The sequence below is a fragment of the Anolis carolinensis genome, chromosome 3, assembly GCF_035594765.1.
Source record: "Anolis carolinensis isolate JA03-04 chromosome 3, rAnoCar3.1.pri, whole genome shotgun sequence".
NCBI classification, from domain to species: Eukaryota; Metazoa; Chordata; class Lepidosauria; order Squamata; family Dactyloidae; genus Anolis; species Anolis carolinensis.
Window position 1 is genome coordinate 221,491,665 of NC_085843.1, and position 16,942 is coordinate 221,508,606.

Consider the following 16,942-nt stretch of genomic DNA (forward strand, 5'->3'; position numbering starts at 1 on the left):
GGTCCCATGTAGATGTGTTGTCGAAGGCTTTCATGGCCGGAATCACTGGGTTGCTGTGAGCTTTCCGGGCTATATGGCCATGTTCCAGAAGCATTCTACCGTATCCCATGCAGCTGTGGACAAGTCTACACAGGGACCACCAAACACAACATTGCCCAAACACGAACCAAGGAACATGAAAGGCACTGCAGACTAACTCAACCAGAGAAGTCAGCCATAGAAGAGCACTTGATGAACCAACCTGGACATAGAATATTATGTGAGAACACAGAAATGCTGGACCACTCTAACAACCACCATGTCAGAGTACACAGAGAAGCCATTGAAATCCACAAGCATGCGGACAATCTCAGCCGAAAGGAGGAAACCGTAAAAATGAACAAAATCTGGCTACTAGTATTTAAAAATTCTAAAATCGGGACAGTAAATAAAGAGCAACACTCAGAAGACAGGGGAATCCCAGATATGAATCAATCACCTCCCAACAAAGGATTTCCTCAGGCAGTAAGCAGCCAGACCTTGAAGCTGAAAGGCTATTGAATGCTAATCAAGGTGGCCAATTACAACATTCACACCTGCCTCCAACAGACAAGAGTTCTTTCTCCTACTCTGAACCTTTCACAGATATATAAACCCCAATTGCCTAGTTTCCAACAGTCCTCCCAACCTCTGAGGAAAGATTCAGGCTAAATGGCAGGAAATGATGTTTTTGAAACATGGCCATACAGACCGGAAAACTCACAGCAACCCAAGTTTTTAACTTTGTTTTTGGTTTTTGTTATACATCATTGCTGTATTCTCAATCTGCTTCTGACACGATAAATACATTCTTTAGAATGGCATAGGAGGCCCTTTCAAGGACTGGGGAAACCACGAAATTGTTGCCCCAGAAATGTAGGACAGGACTTTGGCAAACACCAGTCCTTTAGTGTCCTAATGCGCTGGAAAAGCTAATTTACCACATTGAGAAGTGAAGTCTTTCCTATGAGCACGTGGGACAATCCACTTAATCAAGAGCAGTGTCAGTCTTAATCCTAAAAAATAAACGAAAAGAAAACCGGGACCCCCTTAAAAAGTATCCATATGTGCTGAAAAATAAATCGGGGTTGCAACTCTCTATGTGCTTTCCTGGGAGTAAGATCTCATTGAACGCAATGGGATTTACTCCTGAGTAGACATGGGGTTACTCTTTTCTTGTTAGCAATAATAATAATAATAATAATAATAATAATAATAATAATAATAATAATAATAATAATTTGGCAGTGTCGAAGGGGTCTGAGTGTCATCCAAAATGTATTTATTCCATCTGAGGCCCCTTCCACACAGCTGAAAAAAAATCCCACATTATCTACTTTGAACTGGAATATATGGCAGTGTGGACTCAGATAACTCAGTTCAAAGCAGATATTGTGGGATTTTCTGCCTTGATATTCTGGGTTATATGGCTGTGTGGAAGGGTCCTGAGAGTATTTACCCTAAATCTAATGGAACTATATTGTGGGGAAGGGGAGAAACAAGCTTTTCATGGAATGCTTCCACCCTTATTGATTTCATTTGCTCATACTTACGCAAATCACTTTCACAGATGCTTTGAGTCTCCGTGTGGAGAGAAAAATTGGGGTAAATAATAATAATAATAATAATAATAATAATAATAATATGCAGACCTTTTGTATCTTCTGATTAGGGTGTCATTGCTTGAGAAAGGGTGAATGGAAAGGGGGATATGCTAACATCATGAAACCTTCACTGTGTGACAATATGAGACAATTATGACTGGCTAATATAGAAGATAGTTCCTTTTGTAGATTTCTCCTTGGTTACATCAGAAAATTAGATTTTCCTATATGGCCAGAATGGCATTATGGTTTGAGGATTGGGGTATGATTCAGGAAGCCATTGGGTGATCTTGGGAGAGTCACACCCTCTCAGGGCCTTTCCACACAGCCATATAATCCAGAATATCAAGATAGATAATTCACAATATCTGCTCTGAATTGGATTATCTGAGGCCCCTTCCACACAGCTGAATAAAATCCCACATTTTCTGCTTTGAACTGGTATATATGGCAGTGTTCAAAGCAGACTTTGTGGGATTTTCTGCCTTGATGTTCTGGGTTAATGACTGTGTGGAAGGGCCCTGAGTTCACACTGCCATATAATCCAGTTCAATGTGTATTTTATACAGCTGTGTGGAAGGGGCCTTGGCCTCAAAAAACCTTAGAATAGGTTAACCTTGTTGTTCTTTGTCCCCAGATCTTTCAAGATCAAGTCAGTCACTTCAAGGATACCGTCCATCCATCTTGTCCTTGGTCGGCCCCTCTTCCCTTTTCCTTCCATTTTCCCCAGCACCATTCTCTTCTCCAAGCTTTCGTGTCTTCTCATGATGTAGCCAAAGTACTTCAGCTTTGCCTTTAATATCCTTCCCTCCAGTGAGCAGCCAGGCATTATTTCCTGGACTTTTCCTCCTGAGCGTCTATCTTCCTTCGCTCAGCCTTCCTTATGGTCCAGCTCTTGCATCCATAGGTTAATACAGGGAATACTATTGCTTTAACTATGTGCACCTTCCTTGCCAGTGTGATGTCTCTTCACTATTTTCTTGAGATTGGTCATTGCTCTTCTCTCAAGAAGTAAATGTCTTCTGATTTTCTGGCTGCAGTCTGCATCTGCAGTAATTTTCACACCTCCATGTGAAGGCGTGAAACTTCTGTTACTGCCTCTACGTTTTCTCCCTCATTTGCCAGTTATCAATCAGTCTGGTTGCTATAATCTAATGTTTAACTGCAACCCAGCTTTTGCACTTTCTTCTTTCACCTTGGTTAAAAACAGCTGAGAAACCTAAATTGCCTTGCACGAATACTAGTGGATATTTACCACTGAGGCAGCATTTGTCAACCTGGGGGGGGGGGTCGTGAAAGGGGTGTCAGAGGGGTCACCAAAGACCACCAGAAAATACATATTTCTGATGGTCTTAGGAACCCCTTTGACAGAGAAGGCTGAAGAGCTCTCCGCCTGTCCTCCTCTTCCTTTTTGGAAACAGATGGCAAATCCTCCCACCAAAAGCCCTCCTCCTGCTGTGACTGGATGGAGGGAGAACTACAATGACCATCATGTTGGGTCAGCCCCCCCCCCAAAACTCCACCAGTATTCAAAGTTGGTCATATTGGGCATTTGAGCCAAGTTTGGTCCAAATCCATCATTATTTGAGTCCACAGTGCTCTCTGGATGTAGGTGAACTACAGCTCCAAAACGCAAGGTCAATGCCCACCAAACTCTTCCAGTATTTTCTGTTGGTCATGGGAGTTTTGTGTGCCAAGTTTGGTGCAGATCCATTGTGGGCTGGGTTCAGAATGCTCTTTGATTGTAGGTGAACTATAAATCCCAGCAACTACAACCCCCAAATGACAACATCAATCCCCGCCAACCCCACCAGTATTCAAATTTGGGCATATTAGATATTTGTGCCAAATTTGGTCCAGTGAATTAAAATACATCTTGCATATCGGATATTTACATTACGATTCATAACAGGAGCAAAATTACAGTTATGAAGGAGCAACGAAAATAATTTTATAGTTGGGGGTCACCACAACATGAGGAACTGTATTAAAGGGTGGCTGGCATTAGGACGGTTGAGGACCAGTGCACTAAGGAGAAGATTGACTCAAGTGAGTTTTAAACTCTTCTCAGGAAGATCATACTTTACAAAAAGTTACGATCTCAACAAGGTCATGCCTCTTTCCAAAGGTTATGATTATGATTCCAAATAGTGTGAATAATACCAATTAATCTCCGAAGGGGTCACACTTCCAAAAACCTGTGGAGATTTTCCCCAAGAATAGATACCATTACTAATATCAATCAATTAATGGTTGGTTATAAATTATTAATTGATGGTGGTGATGAAGATGACAGGGATGTGTGCCTTGGGCATGCTCCTCTTCCTCCTCCTCTGGGAGTTCTCCCTCCCAGAAAGGAGACAGCCACCCCATTGGGTCCTTTGCCCCCCCTCTTTTGTGGCCCCCTTCCCCGCGTGTCAGGCCCTCGCGTGGCTCCCTGATTGGCTTCCCGAGGGAGGACAGACGACACACGCTCCTGGGAAGGCCAAAGCGTGTGCCAAGCGGCGAGGGGCGCGCCCGGCCGCTCTCTCTTTCAATCCGTGTGAGAGAAGGAGCGTGTGGACGGGGAGGGAGGGAGGGCGGGAGGGAAGGAGGGAGTGGGGCGAGTCCAGCCCCACAGGCGGCCGCCCCACCAGGAAGCCCCGCTTTGTCCCTGAGCCCTATATAGAGGCGCCCCCGGGAGCCGCGCGCCCAGCAGTAGCAGCAGCAGCAGCCCCGTCGAGGAAGGAGAGGCGCTCAAGGCACAGCTCCTGCTTCTGCTCACTCAGGTAAGGAGGGCGAGGATCGGCTTGCTTCAGGGCCAAGGAGGCGGGTGGGGTGTGTTGGATTGAGTTGCCAAAGTCGTAGAGACTCCTGCCTCTATTTCTCTGCTTGCCGCATCACTTCACCGGTCCCCAGAGATTGCCTCTCGCCCCTGAACAACAGCCAACCCTAGAAGCAGAGAGCCCTTCCACACTGCCCTATAGCCCAGAATATCCAGGCAGAAAATCCCACAATATCTGCTTTGAACTGGGTTATCTGAGTCCACACTGCCATATATTCCAGTTCAAAGCAGATAATGTGAGATTTTATTCAGCTATGTGGAAAGGGCCCCAGGAATACTCAATCTACTCAATCTAATCCCATTCTAGATACTCAATCTAATCCCATTCTGCTCTGCAGGAACACATAGGTAAAGGTAAAGGTTTCCCCTGACATTAAGTCCAGTCATGTTTGACTCTGGTGGTTGGTGCTCATCTCCATTTTTAAGCCAAAGAGCCGGCCATGTAGCCAGAATGACTGCATGGAGCACCATTACCTTCCCGCCGGAGTGGTACCTATTGCTGTACTCACATTTGCATGTTTTTGAACTGCTAGGTTGGCAGAAGCTGGAGCTAACAGCGGGTGCTCACTCCACTCCCCGGATTCGAACCTGCAACCTTTTGGTCTGCAAGTTCAGCAGTTCAGTGCTTTAACACACTGCGCCCTGCCAAATCTACAGGGCAGCTGGCCCCTTCCACACAGCTGTATAAAACCACATTGAACTGGATTATATGGCTGGGCTGTGGCACAGGCTGGTTAGCAGCCAGCTGCAACAAATCACTCTGACCCAAGAGGTCATGAGTTCAAAGCCAGCCCGTGCCTGCGTCTTGTCTCTGTCTCTGTTCTATGTTATGGCATTGAATGTTTGCCTTTATGTGTGCAATGTGATCCGCCCTGAGTCCCCTTCGGGGTGAGATGGGGGGAATATAAATGCTATAAATAAATAAATAAATAAATAAATAAATGGTAGTGTGGATTTAGATAATCCAGTTCTAAGCAGACTTTGTGGGATTTTCTACCTTGATGTTCTGGGTTATATGACTGTATGGAAAGGCCCTGAATTCACACTGCCATATAATCCAGTTCAATGTGTATTTTATACAGCTGTGTGGTAGGGAAATCCTTACGAGCAGCATGCATTGAAGCCCAAAACTGCTACAAGTTGGATTTTGGCTGCAGCTTCAAGGCCTGAGTCACTTCTGTATAAGGCCTTTACTCTCCATATACAGTAGAGTCTTGCTTATCCAACGTTCTGTATTATCCAACATAGTCTGCCTTTCAGTAGTCAGTGTTATTGTAGTCAATGTTTTCAATACATTGTGATGTTTTGGTGCTAAATTCGTAAATACAGTAATTACTACATGATGTTTTGGTGCTTAATTTGTAAAATCATAACCTAATTTGATGTTTAATAGGCTTTTCCTTAATCCCTCCTTATTATCCAACATTTTCGCTTATCCAACTTTCTGCCGGCTTGTTTATGTTGGATAAGTGAGACTCTACTGTATACCCAGGGTTCATGTTAGGTGGAGAATTCTGAGAGTTGAAGTTTCTAAAGAATGATGTTTCCAAACTCTGTGTTGGATGACTATAATAGTGGTGCTGATATTTGTTGTGGTGTGCCTTCCAGTCATTTCCAACATATAGGAAGGTTAATCTATCTACCCTAAGGTTTTCTGAAGCCAAGAGCCCTTCCACACAGCTGTATTAAATACACATTGAAGTGGATTATATGGTAGTGTGAACTCAGGGCACTTCCACGCAGTCATTTAATTCAGAACATCAAGGCAAGTTCAAAGCAGACATTGTGGATTATCTGCCTTGATATTCTGTTTTATATGGCTGTATGGAAGGGCCCACTGAATCCATCTGCCTGATGAGGTTCAGGCGAGGGAGAGGAAAAGGAAAGTACGCCCTTGGATTGATTCATTTTTGCATCCAAAAGCTCTCTGTCCAAACACTTCCCAACCTCTGAGGATGCCTGCCATAGATGTGGGCGAAACGACAGGAGAGAATGCTTCTGGAACATGGCCATACAGCCCGGAAAACACACAACTACCCACTTCCCAAGTGGGAACTCAGCCAGAGATGTCAGCCATAGCACAGCACTTGATGAACCAACCTGGACAGAGCATATTATTTGAGAACACAGAAATGCTGGACCACTCTAACAACCACCATGTCAGACTACATAGAGAAGCCATTGAAATCACAAGCATGTGGACAATTTCAACGGAAAAGAGGAAACCATGAAAAAAGGAACAAAATCTAGCTACCAGTATTAAAAAAACACTAAAACCAGGACAGTAAATAAAGAACAACACTCAGAAAACAGAGGAATTACAGACATGAATCAATCAGTGCCAGCTAAAACCTCCAAACAAAGGATTCCTCCAGGCAGGAATGAAGCTTGCAAGGCCATTAAATGCTAATCAAGGTGATTAATTACAACATTCACACCTGCCTCCAACAGACAAGAGTTCTTTCTCTCACCCTGGACCTTCCACAGATATATAAACCTCCCTTGCGTAGTCTTCCCATATACCTTTTGGCACCCTCTGAGGATGCCTGCCATAGATGTGGGTGAAATGTCAGGAGAGAATGCTTCTGGAACATTGCCATACAGCCCAGAAAATGCACAATAACTCGGTGATTCCAGCCATGAAAGCCTTCACAACACACTTCCAAAGTGTTTCCTACCTTATTTTTGAAAACTGGCCTCTGTTTTTCTGCAGGGAAATGTCTCACCTTGGGGCTTTCCTCTGGTGCCCCAAGTGCTGGGACTGCAAATGGTCTCTCCTGGAGAGAAGGCACCCAAAAGCAATTCCTAGAATCATAGAATCCTAGAGTTGGAAGAGACCTCATGGGCTATCCAGTCCAACCCCCTGCCTAGAAGCAGGAAAATTGCATTCAAAGCAACCCCTTGAAGGCACAGGACTCCTCCTCCTCTCCCTCTCCTCCTAAAGACCCATCTGCAATGACCATTGAATGCTGTTCAAGGGTGTTTGAAACTACTGTAGATACTAATCATAGAATCATAGAGTTGGAAGAGACCTCATAGGCACTCCAGTCCAGCTCCTTGCCAAGAAGCAGGAAAAGCAGCCCTGACAGATGGCCATCTAGCCTCTGTTTAAAAGCCTCCAAAAAAGGATCACACTCTGGGGCAGAGAGTTCCACTGCTAAACAGTTTTCTCTCACAGTAAGGAAGTTCTTCCTAATGTTCAGGTGGAATCTCCTTTCCTGTAGTTTGAAGCCATTATTCCACGTCCTAGTCTCAGGGCAGCTCCCTCCTGCCTATGACTTCCCCTCACATATTTATGCATGGCTCTCATCATGTCTCCTTTCAGCCTTCTCTTCTGCAGGCTAAACATGCCCAGCTCTTTAAGCCACTCTTCATAGGGCTTGTTCTCCAGACCGTTGATAATTTTAGTTGCCCTCCTCTGGACACCTTCCAGCTTGTCAACATCTCCTTTCAATTATGGTGCCCAGAATTCAACACAGTATTCCAGGTGTGGTCTGACCAAGGCAGAATAGAGGGGTAGCATGACTTCCCTGGATCTAGACGCTATACCCCTATTTATGAGGGCCAAATTCCCATTGGCTTTTAAAGGTTGGATCTACACTGCTCTATATCCCAGGATCTGACCCCAGACTGTCTGGTTATCCAGAGTATCTGGCAGTGTAGACTCATGGTTACACCTCCATCTCAAGCACAGTTAGTGGGGATGAGAGGGGGGCCTTCTCTGTGGTCACCCCTCCTCTGGACTCCCTCCCAAAAAGAAATAAAAACTCATGTGTGCACCTTAGCATATGGAGAGGAGGAAGACTTGTACACCTTTATATATATCCTTGCCTAGGTACTGGACACTTAACTTCCGCGTGTGCAAATTGTGTGTGATGGGTTATATTATGTTTATTTAAGTTCAATTGTGAATTTTAAAATATAGTTTTATAAGTTTATTTTGAGATTGTTTTATTCACTGTTTTGATTTATCATTGCCTGTTTTCGGCATTCAATGTTTGCCATGTTGTTACTTTTGTTGAAAACCGCCCTGAGTCCCCTTATATTATATAATAATAATAATAATAATAATAATAATAATAATAATAATAATGTAATCCAGTTGAAAGCAGATAATCTGGGAGTCTTTCCCTCCTTTTCTTCCCTTCTGCAGGATGTCCCCCAAGACAGTGGCACTGTCCCCAGACTCACAGGGAGATGGCAGCAGTGAAGGCTCTTCCTCCTCATCTTCTTCCTTGCCTTCCTCCTCATCTTCCTCTCCTTCTGTGGCTTCGGGCAGCCTGCCTTCCTCACCCACTCCCTGCCTGCTCCTGCTGGGGCCTGGCCTCTCACCCTCCTCTGCAAGTGTTGGAGCCCCCAAGAAGGCCAAGGGCCGTCGGATCCGGGTCCCAGAGCCCGGTGAGGGGCCAGCACCCAGCAAAGCCAAGCGGAGTCGCCGCGTGAAGGCCAACGACCGGGAACGGCACCGGATGCATGCCTTGAACTCAGCACTGGATGCCCTACGTGGAGTCTTGCCCACCTTCCCGGACGATGCTAAGCTCACCAAGATTGAGACGCTGCGCTTTGCCCACAACTACATCTGGGCCCTCAGCGAGACCCTCCGCCTGGCTGACCACACTGCCAGGATCCCCCTCTGCTCCCAGGGCCCTTCCTCCTCCTCCTCTTCTTCTCCTGATGACACCTTGGCCCTTTGGCCGCCCTGTTGCCAGTGGGAGCCACTCCCTTCGCCTCTCTCATCAGAAGGCAGCAGCCTCAGCCCCACAAGAGGAGGAGCAGGACCTGTGTGTGTCCAACAAGGGACCCAAGAGGCCTTCCTGGACTTCATAGAACCCTAGAGTTGGAAGAGACTCCAAGGGCCATCCAGGGACACAGTATCCATGCACTCTCGACCGATAGCTGTCCAGCCTCTGCTTGAACCTTCCAGAGAAGGAGACTCTATCACACTCCTAGTGAGCAGCTCTTCCTCTCAAAAAGTTCTTCTATGTCAAAGTGGATCCTGTAATCTGAATCCATTGCTTTGTGTCTCTCAGTGTGACATCCTTTCAACTATCGAAACATGTCCTCTCTCAGGCCATCTTTTCCCCAAGCTAAACAGACTCAGCTCCCTAAATTCTAGAGCATGGTTTCCAGACCTTTGATCATTTTAGTCACCTATCTTTAGAAGCATTCCAGTGGTGCCCAGAAGAAGGGGATGCTTCGTCTGAGCGGGCACAGGCCAAGACGAGGATGTCTATGGGAATGGGGCTGTTTCTCTGGACGCACTGAGGCAGTCTTCACCCCCTTAAAAGGAGGGAAGAATGGCCTCCCTTTGGGATGCTCCCTGAAAAACCAATTGCCTTAAAATGAGAATTCGCCTTCCACTTGTTCTGCACTTTTCTCAATTCCTTCCTTTGACATAGGACTGGAGCGATTTCCCAAGAATAATGTGGTAAGAGGGATTCATCTCCCATCATATTTAGGCAGCTCCTGTGCCATCGGGCTGATGAATTAATTCCAGGAAATGGAGCAGCTGTCCATGGTGCTGAACCGAGTCTCTAGCTAGACGTTCAGCAACTTGGATAGCTCTTTGAATATGGGTTCATCCTGGAAAGGCATGGGAACTGCTTGCTAACTCTGAGCATTGCCAAGAGTTAGATGATGATGAGAGTTAGAGTCCAATAATGTCTGGAAAACACTCTTTGCCCATCTTCTGACTGGGAAGTCATATATATATATGAACAGCTGGGCTGTTCTCAGCTCTTCCCCTGGGGAAATTGCTTTTTATCAAGCTTTCAGATGCCAAGTTGGGAGCAAGATGTCGATCCTCAAACATCCTCAGTGCAATCATGATTGCAAATCCAACCTTAGTTTGTATCACGTTTGTATCTCTTCAAAACCTGTCTGTCTGTATTACCAGGTTGGGATCCAGTTTCTCTGATCTCTTGCTATTAGGAGACAATATCTTTCGTAGTTGAGGAACAAGTTACAACCCTGCTGTGACAAACAGTGAGATCCAGCCATTTCACCAGTCTAAGCCCAGCTCTTGAAACAAGTGAAGACCACTGAACATGTCCTAGTGATACAGAAGTGGGAAAGGTTATCTTTTGGACTACAACTCCCAGAATGCTGATATTGAACTGCCTTTCTCAGATTCCCACAACCAACAAAGCTAGAGGGAATCCTTCAAAGCTGATTGAAGGATTCTGGGAGATGCCTATTTTCACATCTCCAGTTTTCCTCATTTATTCCTTTGTATTCAGTATCTTTTTTTAAAAAAGAAAAGGATTAATAGGCTAAGAATGCAGTCCTCTACAGATTTAGAAAACTAAGCCTTGAGGAAATGTGCATTCAGATTGCAACATAATCACTATTGAAATACTGATCCCTAGGACAGTACACTCACCTTATCTATAGATTCAATATCAATAGCTTTCCTTACCCACATTCTACTTCTTGGGTGTCTGGGTGAGATAGTTCAGGACAGCATGAACAGTGTGCCAAGAGTACAATGTGGGGGAAGGAGCTAGCCAGCCTATCCTCTTCTCATTTTAAAACCAAGGTGAGTGAAGGTGCTTCATATTTCACCAGAGAAAGGCTGTAGCGCTTCCATCAAATGTAGTTATTTAGAAGTTGTTGGTTCCAGCTGCACTTTGAAGTTTTGGCCTTGGGTTTCTGGAGAGGATCAGGTAAACCCTTCTGGAAATAAATCTAGAATATCTACCATCCCAGATTCTGTAGGGACTCCAATGGATTTAAAATTCTGTTTAGAATAATGGAATTGTAGAGTTAGAACAGACCATAAGGGCCATCCAGTCTACCTCCCAGCTATGCAGAAATACACAATCAAATATTTATAAGCAGGTTTTGAAGGGTGGTTTAACACCTCCTCAAATCATCTGGGAAATATTCAAGAGCACTTACTGTAGTTTAGTGATCCCCTTACTCCCTTTAAATATCCTATGCTTTTGTGATATGCTATGTAATTATGTACATGACAACACAGAGGCAAGCTCCATTGGGTCACATGAGATTTCTTCTCTAGACAACACATACAGGATTGAAGTTTGGCAATAATGGATAGTGGATTTTCCTTCTCTATTTTCCCATGTGTTTTGAAGGTGAAGTTTACAATTTGTCTTTGTCTTTGGTGGCAAACTGTGGAGCGGGAGAAGCTGATGAGAAAACAGAATGGTGGCTGTCCCAGATTAATCAAATCATGCAAGGATGATCTTGGGTATATATTGACTCAGCGGAAGGTAAAATGTATCAAATTGTGCGGAAAGGTGCCTAATAAAGCCAGGGGTAGGAATCATGAATGCCTTGAAATGTTAGACTGCAACCAGTGCTGGCACCAAAAACAAAGAAGTGAACAAATAAATACATTCTGGGACTCTCTAAAAGGGACAAAGTATATTTTCTTGTGGATCCCATACGTGGGCTAAGTTTTAATTGCACATTTTAAAAAGGCCACAGAAATTGGAGAAAGTGGCTCATTGTTTGCGAGCCCCTTCACCTTTGATTATATATCTCCGCAGAGTCAATGCTACTGAGGGTTTATGAGAATTGAGTCCACTAATATCTTTGTTCTTACTGAGGATACCATCACTTAGTGATAAAGGACACATTTTCTCCAGTGAGAAAGATCCTTTTAATTTGCAAGTCCTGGACTTTGAAAATCAACTATATTTCACAGGATCCTCCAGTTTGTATTACAACTGGCTATGTTGGATGAGTAATTCGGTTGGCTTTAGGTCCAGAAAGTAATGTTGCAACACAAAACTCTGCCTTAAAGGGACCAATGCCCAACTCATTGTAAGGCAGAAGGCTCCTATAACTATACACACCTTTGAGAAAAAGGGTAGAAAAATGTAGTTGCAATTAAAATGGCACTGAAAACCTGTAATTCACTTTGGAATAAGTGATGTTGGGATAGGATGCGGGAGGAAGAGTCTTTTAGGACTCATTTCTATTTTAGGATTATTTTTTTAAAAAAACTAGGAAAGTGTGTATGAGAGAAAGAGAGAGAAAAAGAGGATATCATTATTCCCCAACTTGGTATTCTCCAAATGTTTTGACTAAATTTCTTTTTATTCCCAACCACTGTTCTCCATGCTGATAAGGGATGATGGGAATAATTATCTGACGCAAATGGTACTGTTTGGATAAAGATTGTCTTTGATGCATGTTGTATGAAGCTCTTATTTTCTAAATCTGTAAGAAAGAAATCACTGATTCTATTCCTTTTTTGTACTTGGAGGTGGTAATTTATAACTTTACTATTTTGTATTTATTGGTAATATTTCAGAACAAATATAAATATATAAATATATATATTATACGTTTGTTACCTAAGATTATATTTTATATGCTTTTTTACTTGATGATTGTGAAGAGAATTAAAAATGAAGGCTTGTTGGTGGTGGGAATTAAATTTTATTTGAAACAACCAAAAGAGTCTCATTTGAAGTCTGATATATACAGAGAAAGCTCTGCATGTGGACAGCAGAATTCCTTACACCTACAGAGACATTGTCATATAGGATTTTATGTAGTCAAATTGTGCTGATTTTGGTACATACCAGAAAAACCTATTTTGGAGAAGGCGGTGTGTTATTCTGATTAATTCTAATGAAGCTTTTCCATGTGTATGTTTAATATGTTGCAAAAAAAGTGTAATTCAAGTGGTCTCAAGGCTGATTATTTCTATTTTGGGACTCTGACAGAGAAGGTGTAATGTTTTTTTTAAAGTAACCTAACAATTGAGAATGGCAATAACATAAATGTCTTTGGTCAATAACATAAATGCTGTAAATAATGAATAACAGTGGTTCCCAACCTGTGGTCTGTGGACCACCAGTGGTCCCCAAGAACTAAAATATGATCTGCAGCCTCAGCGTTACTACACCATTGCAACGAGAGCGATTGGTCTCCCAAAATCCTCTTATAGTGCCGAGGCAATGGGGATGTGGGAAGGGGAGAGGCTGACTACCCACGAAAGGTACCACAGCAAGGCTTCTGACTGCTGGTTCTCCTCCTCCTCCCTCCCCTGAGTGGAGCCATTTCATGTGGCACCTGGAAGCGGGGGCACCATGGTGTCTTCATTTTTAGGCTTGTTCTTGGGGTTATTTGGGGTGCTGATTCAGAAAATTGCATTGGATAGACCACATCAGCTCTAGATTATGAAATATGATTTTCTGTGGGTGAGCAGATGCCGACTACTGGATGGCATATGTTTTGAATCAGAAACTAGAGCTGATGTGGTCCATCCAATGCAATTTTATGAATCAGTACCCCAAATAACCAGTTTGAATTGGAAGTTGACCAAAAACTGATTCGTAACTCTTTTGGTACTAATGTTGGAGAGTGGTCCCTGGTCAAAGTGGTCCCTTGTCAAAAAAGGTTGGGAACCACTGGTCTATAACTTTAAAAAAGTCTTTTCAAAGGCATCTTGGATTAGGCATTTCAAGCAACATGCTGAATTCTGAATCATTTAAAAATAATGATCAGATAATAGAAAAGTAATGAACTGTAGGCCCAGTTACAGTTGCAAATTGTCAGTTGCAAATTTTGCAGTGAGTTACACAATGAATTACATTTTGAAAGTAACTTTGCAAACCCTGGGATCTTTGGATAGCTGCTAATTCTCTAGCTGTATTGCTGCCACACCTCACTTCCCTGAATCCCTTATTATGGAATTGAAAGGGACACCACTGAAAGCTGCCCACTGAACCTAGTGGCCACATTATGTTGTTCTGGGAGATTATAATGGCAGCTGTGAAGTGATCACTGGAGAACATTTGCCATTCTCCCACATCTGCTTGCTCACTCATCTTGCCCTATGATAGTAGAAATAAATCAAGCGAGGAGCTACTGTCTCCTGCCCATCAACAAGGAAAGGTGGAGAACAGAGGATCCATGCAATACACAGAGGCTAGATTACACTATGTAACATGATTTTTGTTCCTGGGTTATAAATGTCTTTTCCTAGTTGGTTCTGTCATAAACACATTTTAAATATTGTACTGCTCTTTCAAAAAAATTTTTTGCACCACAAATAATATATGTACAGTGTGCATAGGAATTCATGGGGTTTTTTTCAAATTTTAATCCAGCCCCCCAACAGACTGAGAGATCGTGAACTGGCCCTCGGCTTAAAACCTTTGAGGATCCCTGCATTAGAGATTTGTTCAGAGCTGTATGTCTGACTATATGAATGCATATTTCCTAATCAAAGCACTGCAACCACCCATTTGTGGACACTTCTTACCTCACAAGGAAGCAGTTTTATTGTTCTACAAAAGGTTCCCACTTTATTTCAAAGATGATATATGGCACTAATCAAAACCCGGATGAAAGTTAAACAGCAAACAAACTGATGAAGGACCATGTTGTTTTAATCCTAGAGATCCAATTTCAGGCAGAGATTAATGCGTTATTGGTAATGTTTTGCAAAGTTCAGGGAAGTTTGCACCTGGAGCCTGAAAGCTGAGTGGCTTATGGATACAGGAAAGGGGAAACCCCAAGTAGCGACAGCAGATTTCTAGAGTGCATAAAAACTATGACTAGTTAAAGCTCTCTTCATTTAGCAATATGGCAAGCATTTCAGGGGTGGGAGGAAGGAATGATCAAGAAAGATTGCCTCTTGGATGCTTAAAAACCTATATGGCTGGCAGCTGAAGAACATGCAAGACAAATGGAGTGAGCAACAGCAGATGGTGAGTTCCATGTCAATGTTTGTGTTTTGGACCAGCTCTATGTTTTAGTCCGAACGCATAATCAAAAGTTCTGAACCTTATCCCCCAAATAGATTCAAGTGTATTCAGCAACTGCTTCAAGATTTGGACTAAATCCTGGAGATGGTTCTCTGTCTCACACATGTGAGAGGCAGTGGAAATCACTGGGTATGAGATGTTGGGACTATGGCTCTTGAAGTGAGGTGGCAATAGTAGAAAACACTAAGAGACAGGAAAGGGGCTTCAAGACACAGATAATATTGGTTGTGAGTTAGGAGCTGGGTAAACCTGGCTTAAGGCTGCCAGCTGTAGTTCTGGGAATGCTATGAAGGGGAGCTGCAGGGGAAAGGAATATTACAAAAATAGAGGTGTACTTCCACACAGCTGAATACAAACCCGTATTATCTCCTTTGAATTGGGTTATATGGAAGTGTGGACTCAGATAACCCAGTTCAAAGCAGATATTGTGGGATTTTCTGCCTGGATATTCTTGGATATATGGCTGTGTGGAAGGACCCTCAAATAGGGAAAAGACAGCATAGTAATGGGGTTTGGATTTGAGAAGGACAAGGAGCGGTTGGTACAGAGAAAGGACAGTCACAGCGATAAGAGAACTGATGGTGGCTTTAGGAAGCTGTAATTGAGTGAGAGTCCATGTACAAATATATATTAATTTCATGTGTCTTAATAAACTTCTGTTTGTTTCTTTCTCTTTATCACTTTTTCCATCTGTTCATATTATGTTTGGTGGAAGACTGGTCACATTAACCACAGCAAACCCACCACAACAACACAGACACAGCTCCACATAAAAGGGGTCACCCTGAGGGCCAAGTACCCAATTAGGAAGGGATTAAATAAGGAGCAAGGTCAGGATGACGGAAAAGATTCCAAGGGTTGGAGCTATGTGGCCAGCCTAGAAAGGGGATGTGCTGTTGGAACAATCTATTGCTACCAGGGGAGAAGTAGTAGTAGTAGTTGGCCCGGTTCTGTCCAACATCTTTATTAGTGACTTAGATGAAGGTTTGGAAAGCATGATCATCAAGTTTGCAGATGACACCAAACTGGGAGGGATAGCGAATACTCTAGAAGACAGGAACAGAATTCAAAATGATCTTAACAGATTAGAGAGATGGGCCAAAGCTAACAAAATGAAGTTCAACAGGGACAAATGCAAGATACTCCACTTAGGCAGAAAAAATGAAATGCAAAGATACAGAATGGGGGACGCTTGTGTCGACAGCAGTACATGTGAAAAAGATCTTGGAGTCCTTGTGGACAAGTTAAACATGAGCCGACAATTTGATGTGGCAGCTAAAAAAGCCAATGGGATTTTGGCCTACATAAATAGGAGTCTAGTGTCTAGATCCAGGGAAGTCAAGCTACCCCTCTATTCCGCCTTGGTCAGACCACTCCTGGATTCACACAGTGTCCAATTCTGGGCACCGCAATTGAAGGGAGATGTTGACAAGCTGGAATGTGTCCAGAGAAGAGTGATTAAAATAATCAAGGGTCTGGAGAACAAGCCCTATGAGAAGTGTAGCCTGCAGAAGAGAAGACTGAAAGGGGACATGATGATAGCCATGTATAAATATGTGAGGGGAAATCATAGGGAGGAGGGAGAAAGCTTGTTTTCTGCCGCCCTGCAGACTAGGACGCGGAAGAATGGCTTTAAACTACAGGAAAGAAGATTCCACCTGAACATTAGGAAGAACTTCCTGATTGTGAAAGCTGTTCAGCATTGGAACTCTCTGCCCCGGAGTGTGGTGGAGGCTCCTTCTTTG

At 43.4% G+C, this 16,942-nt stretch overlaps 1 protein-coding gene across 1 annotated transcript; it reads left to right on the plus strand.

The window, feature by feature from the left end:
• Window positions 1-3,911: 3,911 nt before the first annotated feature.
• On the plus strand, window positions 3,912-14,663 carry neurog3 (neurogenin 3). The gene is made up of 2 exons (XM_062976985.1): window positions 3,912-4,390; window positions 8,600-14,663. Exons 1-2 carry the CDS (start codon window positions 3,912-3,914, stop codon window positions 9,279-9,281), a joined length of 1,161 nt encoding a protein of 386 aa, XP_062833055.1. The 3' UTR covers window positions 9,282-14,663.
• The last annotated feature ends 2,279 nt before the right edge of the window (window positions 14,664-16,942 follow it).